The 11,146-nt window shown below is 32.0% G+C and overlaps 1 protein-coding gene across 1 annotated transcript; it reads left to right on the top strand.

The window, feature by feature from the left end:
- Positions 1-432: 432 nt before the first annotated feature.
- LOC143057656 (uncharacterized) lies at positions 433-10,873 on the top strand. Its single transcript, XM_076231015.1, has 2 exons — positions 433-538; positions 10,145-10,873. Exons 1-2 carry the CDS (start codon positions 471-473, stop codon positions 10,854-10,856), a joined length of 780 nt encoding a protein of 259 aa, XP_076087130.1. The 5' UTR covers positions 433-470; the 3' UTR covers positions 10,857-10,873.
- The last annotated feature ends 273 nt before the right edge of the window (positions 10,874-11,146 follow it).

Raw genomic sequence — 11,146 nt, 5'->3', positions numbered from 1 at the left:
GGTTTCTTTTTTTTTGAGAAAATTACATTTTTTTTTGTGTAAAGAGAATTCCTCTTCTCCTTCAGTTACAGTGGTGTTGGGTTTATACAAAACAGGATGAACTGCCATAGAATTGGTTGAATGCAGTGGTCAGGTGGTCATGTCTTTAGAAGCAATCCTTGAATTTAAATAATTTTTTGTTTCTTTTCAGTTTTGCCCTTTTTTTTGTCACATTTTTTTTAAAATCTATCTTTATTTTGGTTGGGTTGATCAATTAATTATCTTTTTTGGGTTGAGAAAATTCATATTTTTATCAACTTTTTAAGGGTGCGTGTTATAAACAAGTAAAAACTTAACAATAAGTGGTTAGATTTAAGGATTGTTTCATATATTTTTTACATTGTATTTTTTCATGAACAAATTTTCACCATTGGTTTCAATTTTTGTTTTCAGCCCACATATAGAGAATACATAGCGAATAACATAAAGACATGGCCATGAACGCAGTAAACGACTTAGTAGTAGTTTTAGGAAACGGCCTACCTCCAGTTGCTCCACGGTAAGTTATATTATTTTACAATCTCTTTTCATAGAAAAATGTAACCTCAATGAATTAGTAAACAAGCAAAAAGTGGTACTGACCAGTAGATTATTGCACATTCTTGTGAAAAAGCTGAAATGAGTGCTACATTGTATGTAAGGTCTCTTGATACATAGTTCAAGGGTGCAAAATAAACTCCCTACAGAAACACACAAATCTTATATTGGTATTTTGCACCCATGTTCATTCTCAGTTTAATTTCTGTGTTTAAATGTTTTAAAACTTTAATAGTTTTTATAAACTATACTGGATTTCTACCAAACTTGGACAGAAGCTTGTTTATGATCATAAGATAGTATGCAGATGTAAATTTTGTAAAAATAAAATCCTTTTTTTCCGTATTTTATTTATAAATGGACTTAAATTTTATGCCAGGAAACAACACATTCACTGTGGTTAACGTGATTAAAATTTTAATAACTTTCTTATACTATTTTGGATTTGTACCAAACTTGAACAGAAGCTTGTTTATGATCAAAAGCTAGTATCTAGAAGGAAAGTTTGTTAAAATTTTGTACCTGTTTATTTGTATTTTACTTATAAATAGACTTAGTTTTTCTTCAAGTTAACATTACATACAGTCTACAGTTAAAGTTTATAAAACATATATAAGATTCATAAACATAAAAAAAAGTGTGGGCACTGCATATTGATAATTGCCAAGACATATACCCCTGTATAAGAAAGTTTACATGAATTCATTTCTTTTTTCATCTCAGTTTCACCTAAATTAAAAAGTGTTGGTTACATATGTATAACAGTTGTTAGAAATCAAATCCAGTCAAGATTATCATGGGACCTAGACTCAAAGTGAACAAATTTTTTTATTTTGGATTAAGTTATCTAATGTTCTTTTTTTTGTGTTATTTTAAAAAGTGCTCTTTTCTTAGTTTAGTTTAAACATATACTTACATTTGATTGGGAAACAAGTTGTTGCAACTTATATTAATCCCTTTCCACACTTTAGACACTCTTGGATGTTTTTAAAATATGTACATGATTGGGCGTTCATGAAAAAATCCACCTCAAAATTTACAAATCTTTTTTACCATTGTTAAGACTTCTGAACTTCTGACAAATTCACCCAGCCCCACCCAAAAAAGCATTTATGATTAATATGTCCAACAGTGTTGAGTGAGAGAAAAAAAGTTTTAACATGTTTTCACTATCAAACATTTTCTTTGATGACTTCTTGTGAATCAATATAAAAGTTTGAATGACATGGAAATATTGACTTATTAAAGTCAATAATTAGTTTCCAAAATTGGCTAACTTCATGACCCATGTAAATATAGTACATGTACATGTATATAAAAAGCTCAGAAAGAACTGCATAAAATTGTGACAACTTTTGTCTTCTAAAAAGGAATATGTAAGTACAAAAATGGACAGTCAGTATTCGACTTCATCAAAATTATCTCCCCATTATGCCAGCTAATTTTTACAATCATCAAACTGGAAGCCATTGTATGGATAAATGGCTGCTAGTTTAGCTCATGAAAACTGATAAAACATTTTCCACATACATGTAGCACCATTATGATCCTAATATATGCCAGTTGTATTTTAAATGTATCTATTAGCTATTGAGCATCATTTCTGCATTTAGTCAACTTAGGACTCTTGTCCGAAGGGCCAAGTGAGCTTTTCTCATCACTTGGCATCTGTCGTCTGGTCCATCGTCATCGTCAACTTTTCACATTTTGAACTTCTTCTAGATAACCGCTCAATGGAATGGCACCAAATATGGGCATGAATGTTCCTTATGAGGGGCTAACCATGTGTTGTTACTTTTGTAGCCGATCCATCATCCAAGATGGCCTCCAGCGGGGGACTTAGTTTAACATAGGACCCCATGGGAAATACATACAAATATCTTCTTTTAGAGAACTACTGAATGGAATGAAACCAAACATGACATGAATGTTCTTTATGAGATGTTGACCAAGTTTTGTTACTTTGTAGCCGATCCATTATCCAAGATGGCCGCCAGCAGGGGACTTAATTAAACATAGGACCCTATGAAAAAAACATACAAATGTCTGAATGGTATGAATGCAAACTAAGCAATATTAAACCAAATTTGGCCTCAAACATCATTAGTTTCTGTTACAATTTTTCCATTTTTCCATATTATTTCAAAATCCCAAGTAGAATCAGCTGAACGACATAGTCTCCTGAGAGCCTCTAGTTTTAATAGCTTGCCATTCGCCGGAAATATTTTCCATATGCAAAGTGACCTTAGCTTGAACCTGCTCGTAAAAATCTAGTGATCGCAATAAGCATGGATCTGTGACTGAAATAAGCTATAATATGATTGTACATGTTAAACATGTGCTCAATACCCATGCTTTTTTGTTGATTGTTGACAAACGGGTGTCAATCGTGAAACTGTGGCTTCACAACACGAACTTTAATTACCTGCCACATTTTCACAACAACACTGACTGAACGGAAAAAAATTGACGATTGTACAAAATTTATGCGCTAAAAAATGATAAAATCGTGCACAAAAGACTAAGTTTATCATGTATATGCATTGGTTCCCGAATTGGAATAATATTGTTTTTCATCTTGTCTCTCGTTTCATATGACTTTAACATTAAAAAAACTTTCTTAAACTATCCTAGATTTGTACCAAACTTGGACAGAAGCTTGTTTATGAGTATAAGCAGGGGGGAGGGGGGGGGGGGGTTCCAACTATATGCTCCCATTCAAATGCATTGATCGTCCCAAAAAAAGGAGGGGTTCTAACAAATTTTACCATTCTTGAGTTGTGTCCCTTTATAATGTTATATCATCTAAGTCTCATGGACAAATTCTTCATTTATTTGTAGTTTACATTTAAAATCTTTGATTAACATTAATTAGACATCAATATCCTTCATAGAATTTTATAAAATGTTGACAGATGCCTACGATACTGCATGCATGATTTGGAGAACATTTATAAGGAACATTATTTCTGTAATTTTTGTTGAGTCTTTAACATTTTGTTGTGGAAGATAGATGTAGAAATCCTATATAATCCAACTGTGGTCCTATCTTTAAGACTTTGTTTATAGTTCATTAAGATTTAAGATTAAATTTTAACATTAAACAAGAGAAACATTTTACAACATCACAGGCAAAGCACAGGGTTTTATTTTAAAAAGGTTTTAACTGGATTTTCGACTAATGTTGGTTATTGATTTGGGGATGTATGGGGGTTGGTCAGGCGGGCAGCCGCCAAATGTTGTCCGTGTACTTACTCATGAACTGTTCAACCAAAGCTTTTATTATTTGAATATGTTGTTACTGACAACCAAATTGAGGTCAAGTTCAATAATGATGATTTTGACTTTTCCTGTTTTAGGAGTTATGGTTCTTGAAAGATTGAAAAATGTGTTTCCAATCGTGTCATGCATTTACTCATTAACACCGTTCAAGCAAAGCTTTTCAAATTTATATATGGTGTTACTGATGACAAAATGGAGGTCAAGTAGTATAATGAGGATTTTTGCTTTTATCGATCAGGAGTTGCAGTTCTTGAAATATTAAAAAAATTGTGTTTCCAGTTGTGTCTGCATGTACTCATGAACCATTCAACCAATGCTTATTAAATTTTGATATGTTGTTACTGATGACAAAATGATGGTCAACTTTGATATTCATGATTTTCACTTATATTGATCTGGAGTTATGGTTCTTGAAAGATTAAAAAAATTGTGTACCATAACTTGGAATTTTAAATCTCAAATGTTGATGACAGACCACGAAAAAACCCATGCTGTATCAAATATTTAATCACAATTCAAATTGAGAGCTGTTTTAAGCTTAAATGTTGTTTATACATTTGCTCCACTGTTCAGGGTTTGATCTCTGCAGTGGATGCTGTCTCTTGTTTCATTGTTTCCCACTATCCACCAACTAAGAAGATTGATTGATGAAAATGAATAAATTTTGTCTCCAAAAAATACCCTGACTAAAATATTTTCTAAGTTGCAAATAGATATATACTAGAGGGGCAGAGAATAGTCTTATTTATTTATGACGTATCCATATATTGATGTTATTATTATAAGTCTTGTTTTCTTTCAAACTGGCCAATATAATGAGTAACCAAAGACTCTTTATCCAGGTCAGGATACAGATGAAATGTTTTGTACATTTTACCTATCAGAAAATGTATGCCCAATAAATCTAGCATTGATCAAGTTCAAGATTTATAAGTACCGTTAAAATCGTTAAATAAGCTGCAGGTTTTTTTCTCTGTCTTTGTCCCTGCGTGTTATACTTAGGTGCGCTTTATGTATATATTTTTTTCTGTTTTCAGGACGAGCGTGAAAAAAAAATATCTGGATTTTTTTTCTGGAGACAGATTGTCAAGTGCTTGCAGTGACTTGATAAATTGTTAATGTGGCATATTTTGTTATGAATAAATATATTTACTTTATCATTTGTTCTTTATTTCATTCAATCATTGTTGGTTTAGGAAGTTGATAACCATGTGTTCGTGTTCATTTTATAAACAAAGGTAGTTTTTTTAATGCAAAACTGCCCATATTAAGATAATTGAATAAAAAACACAGCAACAATTTGCCCCTTTATCATTATATGATAGGATGATAAACTTGGGACCTGGAGAGAGACTGAGTAAATATCTGACATAATGGTGATACCCAACACTACAGGGAGATAACTCTGTAAAATGTTGAATTGTTTATATCTATTGACTTAAGCTCCCTTTCGATTTTTATAAATTTCAGATTTTTCATTTCCATGTTATGAAGTTTTATTCTTAAATCTGGGATTATTTTCTAGTTTTCAGACAAACACTCAAAAACGATTCCATCAACTTTTCTGAAAATTTGGTGAATTGTTAATATATCAATTGACGTATGCTATGGGCGTATCAGGAGCATGCTTATAGGGCAGCTCTATTTATATTTTTTTCAAAGGGTCAAAGTTAATATTGTGTCAAAATTTTATGAAAATTAAACACGCCAAATTAATTTTAGTCAAGGTGTTGGGTACAAGCTTAAGGGGACTTTACTGAGGCATTCTAATGTAGAAGTTTTGTGTTCAAATGTTATTGTACATGTATAAGCAGACATGGGGATCAACAGACATGCCAAAAATAACATGTAAAGTAAAGATCTGTTTTGAAATCAACAACTGTTGATCGCCTCCAGTCACGTTAAGTTATTTTTTTTTTAGGGTTGCTGTTACATTGTTGTTCACCCTTTATATATTTTGTTTTATTGATACGCTGAAGATTGACCCGTTCCCCAAGATACATTAATTGAAATTAAAAAAATCAACTATTTTTTTTTTATATAGGGGACACTTAATTTTTATAAGCCTATTTACAGGACGTATTATTGTATACCATTGTCCGTCCGTCTGTCCATCCTTCATCAACATGTTCGACATTAACTCAAAAACTTTATTTGCATAAAACTCGTATTGACATGATATTATATATTTTTATACATTTTAGATTATATGTTTAAGAGTTATAGGGTTTTACAACTTAGGTGGTATGGGAGTCTAAAATAAAAATGATTAAAATTTGTTCATACTTTACCAAAACGTTGTATCTGTTGATACATGTTGAAAAATATAATAAAAATGATAGGTCACCGCGCATTTTCTCAAGCTACAGGACGGGAAAAAATGACACATTTTGTATGGATTATACAGGAAAAAACACCATTTTGTGATTAGAAACTAAACAATATGATAGAATTGTTAAATACTTCAGGAAAAGATAGCTTTCAGACACTGCTTTGAGAATATCAAAAGAAAAGATAGGGTCACCGTACGTTTTTTCCGGCTAAAATACAAAATAGGAAAATTCCATACAGAATCCTTCAGAAAATGCACTTTTTTAGAGTTACCTCCCCTTAAAATGCCAATTTAAAAAAAATAAAAAAAACAACCAAAATTAATTAACATTTGCAAAAATATCAATATTTAGAAGTTATGTTCTTATAAATTGGTACTTTTAAATGAAAATGTACATTAAACATCTGTATTCCTGCATCAAATTTTGCTAACTTGATGGAAAATCTGGACCTTTGATTCTCTGTTTTTTACAATCCAAGATGGAGGAAGACATCCATACCACCTTAAAAAAGGGAGATTTTCTAGTTTTCATACAATAACTCAAGAATGCTTTCACCAACTTTGCAAGAGATTGTGGTGAATTGTTTATATCTGTTAACGTGAGTTCCCTTCTGATTTTTATAAATGTTAGATTTTAAGTTTCTGAGTTGCAGGGTTTTATTCATAAAAAAGGGGTATTTTCCAGTTTTCCAGAAAAAAACTCCAATGCTTTCAGCAATTCTTATGAAACTTAAGTGAATTATTTATATCTATTGATGTAAGCTCTCTTGATTTTTATAAATTTCTTTTTATTGATATTGAGATCAAATTTAACTTTAATTGTTGAGTCTGACAACAGATTTAATAAGTATTGAGCACAGCACAGTGTATTACACAACAGCAAAAATCTTTAATTGAATATAATTTTTATAAACGATTTCAAGTTCTTTGACTACATTTATTCAGGGTTCAGGGTTGGACCTCTGCAGCTGTACCTAGTTGTTCTCAGAGAAGCATTTCATTCCCTTATAGAGGAAACATTAAACAATAGAATTGGTAATGATTCAATGAGAGTAATTCATTTTATAAATTGCACAGAAAAATAACAAATAAAAAGACGATAGGGGTCACATGCCTTACTTACTATTCAATTTGTCCTGTAATTTTTGATACAATCATCTCCCCTTGATTTTAAAAAGATTTTTCTGAAAAACGACACTTAATTTTTTGACAGTTAAAACCTTTATTTCAAGTTTTAGATGGTCAAATTATTATCATTAAACTTTCAAAATTTCAAAATTTAATGTACAGTCAGAGACTCCCCTTTTTTTTCTGTCAATTATAAGCAAATATTCTGTATACTGTGGATTCATTATTATTCGTTGGATACAAGTTTTTGTGGTTTTGTAGCATTTACCATTGTACCACAAATTCAAATGTTCAACAAAATACAAATTTTCTATAGGGTTTGCATTAAAAGACTGGCAAAACCACGAAATCAAATATCCATGAAAAAAGCAAGTTTTCCTTAATACATGAAAATTAATACCCACTAAAATAAATAAATCCACAGCTACATTAACATATTAGTATTTTAAAGTTAGCAGTTAAACTTCCTTGTTTGGTTCTTAAATGTTTTGATTTGAGTGCCTCTGATGAGTAATTGTATGGATAAAATATGGTGTTTTTTATTGTGGTTCCCAGGCCCATAGCCAGGAATTTTCAAGGGGGGGGGGGTTGTTGGACTCATGAACTCGACTTTAACAGTCACAATTTGAACCCCTGGCTACGGGTATGGTTCCCCTTTAAAATGTTTGCCTCATGAACATGGTCACCATGATCAGAATTGGAAATGTTAAAGAATGGTTCTTGAATGTTTTTCCAGCCATTCTTTATATTATCTAGATATAAATGGTATGATTACCATTAATACAAATATTAACACCTTAGAATAAAGATAGCTGGACTATTAATAGGAGATCTCTTTTTTTACATATAACCTTCAAAAAACAACAAAATCCTATGCTGAAGTGTTATATCTGAAAGTCCAAGATGACAAAATATGAAACACTTTTGTTGAATAGCCTGATTAAGACAGTAACATTATGAATTAAAAACAATGACAATCACAGGATTACAGATTTTTTAAGGTGCAGTGTGGGTTGGAAGTATTTGAGAAAGAAATATTCTGGCCAGTGGGCAAAACTGGAAATAGAATTAACATGAATATTCTTTCCAAACAAATACAGGATACAGCTGTGTACTAAAATAGAAATGAATAATTGCGTTTGCAAAAAAACATAAATATGCAAAAAAATACAAAAACAAAAAAATATACTCCTCAGCTGTCTTGTGAAAGACTATTTGCAGAAATGTTCATAAATAATTGTCACAGTTCAGAATATGCCTTATAAACTGAAATTTAAACCTTTAAGGTGATCTTTTCACTTGCACCAAATTAATTTATTATGACAACTTATATAGCCTATAAAACAATGGAACACTAAATCACTTATATGAGGTTATAATTTTCATTTTGGGTACAGACAGGGAAAGCAGGATGTTTGATGCCATTTCAAAATGGCTAAAATTTTAAACTACAATATATTGTCATAATGAAGCACATGTATATATTTATATTTCTCTAATTCTAAGCTGATTTATCGTTTTCCTAATCTGTTGATTATTTTTATTTAATCAACATGTGGTTCATTTGATCTCAGCTATTCATTGGTCAAATTTCGATTATGACGTCACATTTTCTTGCTTTCCTCTGAATTTCTTATTGTGACTTTATTAAAAAAGGCGTCTAATGATGTTGTATAGAAAGATCACATCTTTTACAGATCAATGCAGGAAAAGGAATAATTAAGTTTTCTTCCATTATAGCATAAAAATCCCTAGAGAAACTGATTCCACCACTAAATCTTGTGTTATACGATATTTATCAACTCTTGACAGTTAAATTTTTAATATTAAAAACGCTGGGGCGAGCCTCGCATTTTAAATTGATAATTTAACTGCCTCTAGTGGATAAATATCATATCACACTTGATGGTTCATAATTATAGCTAAATCAATTACCAGATTAATGAAATATACCAATTTTGTGAAAATTTATGTACAAAAAAGGGAAGAAAGATACCAGAGAGACAGTCAAACTCATAAATCGAAAATAAACTGACAACGCCATGGCTAAAAATGAAAAAGACAAACAGACAAACAATAGTACACATGACACAACATAGAAAACCAAAGAATAAGCAACACAAACCCCACCAAAAACTAGGGGTGATCTAAGGTGCTCGGGAGGGTAAGCAGATCCTGCTCCACATGTGGTTCAAGTGTATTCATGACATCACAAGTAAGACAAATTGTGACTTGCCACAAACTTGAATGAAAACTTGTTAATATTAGATAGAAGACAATATAACTCGTATATTGACAAAACATCGAATTTACCTTTCTGACTCTGATATTTAGTATGTGGAACTCTTGGCTCTGTTTTTAATTCGCCTTTTAAGAATCTAAAGAACTATGGGTAATCTAATTGCTTTACACCAAAGTAAAAATAACGTCACATCAACGGTTGAATTTCAATTGTTTAGGACTCTTAACCAATCAAGACGCTTTGGTGTACGCTTTTTTTGCCTGTTTTTTAAATGCTTTAAAAAACATGCATGAAAATTTGAAAAAGGCCTATTCCTTACTTGCGCCTTGAACTATGAATTCTTATTTTCTGAGTGAACAATTTCTATTCATTTTCTTTGTCACTGTAAATTCAGAATTTGTGATTTTTTTTTAAATGAATAATTTGGTACTTTCTAAAAAAATCACAATTATAAATAGATGCAATAATTTCTGAATTTACAGTATCTCAATGACCTTGTTTCATAATCAATTTGACATGTGATTGTTATGTTAAAAAAAGTGGGAAAGTAGAATATGTATTATATTCAATATATTATATTTCAGTGTGAGGACCTACGTGGACAACCAGATGAACAGGCGTCTCCAACGAGTTGGTATGCCATACGGATATGTGGCTCCACGACTAGAGGCACCACGATGCTCTCGTCGTCTTTTAGGGTTGGAGCCAGAACCAGTACTTCTCCCAGTTGCGTCTCCTGAGCTGCCAAGAAATGATCAACCTGAACATTTCGAAGCAGTTATTTTACCTCGGGCACGATTATTCTCCGTCATGGTTCCTGAAGCAGCTATGCAAATTGCTGATGACGAGGATGATATGGTTGAGGTTGAGATAGCTGGCGAGGAGCTCTCGGTTCTGGAGGACGAAGAGGTCATCGAGCTGTCTCTGCTGTGTGGTATGGACACAACGGTGGAGGAACCAGCCGACTGGTTCCTGGAGGAGACAGTGTCTTTCCTGCCAACAGAGGAGGAGACTGTTTTGTTCGAGGAGGTAGTGGATGAGGATGCAACAACCAACCATGCTGAAGAGACTGTCTGGTATGGTCCTGAAGAGGTTGAGGTTCCAGCCACTCCAGTTACAACGTATGTTGTTATAGGTAATGATGTAGGTGTTCCTTTGGACTGGGAGGTAATCCCTGCTCCAGTGGTTGAGGTTGCTCCTGTCCCTGAGGCAGCTGGGAGGTTTGTTGGGTGGAGACAGGTGGCTAGAGTGCTAGGCTGCCTTGTTACTTCATACCAAACTGTCTCAGCTGTCTAATTTTTTGGTTAATTTTTGGTAAATACATATACATTTTGTATATTTTCTTAAAAAAGGGAAAATTGGAAAAGTATAAATTTTTGCTTTAGTTTAAAAAAAAAGTTTGGAAAAGTATAAATTTTTGTTTAAGTTTAAAAAAAATGTTTGGAAAAGTTAATTTTTGAAACTTGAACTTTTTGTTTTGATTTATGGTCATTCTGTTTATTTTTGAAAGATTTTCATTCTTTGCTAAGAAACACAATTTCTTCAAACTTCAAAAGAATTTTTTTTATAATTTTGGCTATTTAATC

Source organism: Mytilus galloprovincialis, chromosome 13, assembly GCF_965363235.1.
Source record: "Mytilus galloprovincialis chromosome 13, xbMytGall1.hap1.1, whole genome shotgun sequence".
NCBI classification, from domain to species: domain Eukaryota; kingdom Metazoa; phylum Mollusca; class Bivalvia; order Mytilida; family Mytilidae; genus Mytilus; species Mytilus galloprovincialis.
The sequence above is the reverse complement of the archived record's forward strand: the minus strand, read 5'-3'. Positions and strand labels throughout refer to the sequence as shown.

What these genes read in the sequence shown, in the direction of transcription:
- LOC143057656 (XM_076231015.1), top strand. Translation starts at nt 471, where the DNA reads ATGGCCATGAACGCAGTAAACGACTTAGTAGTAGTTTTAGGAAACGGC. An exon ending in CTACCTCCAGTTGCTCCACG is followed by an intron (nt 539 to 10,144) that starts GTAAGTTATATT and finishes ATTATATTTCAG; the next exon opens with TGTGAGGACCTACGTGGACA.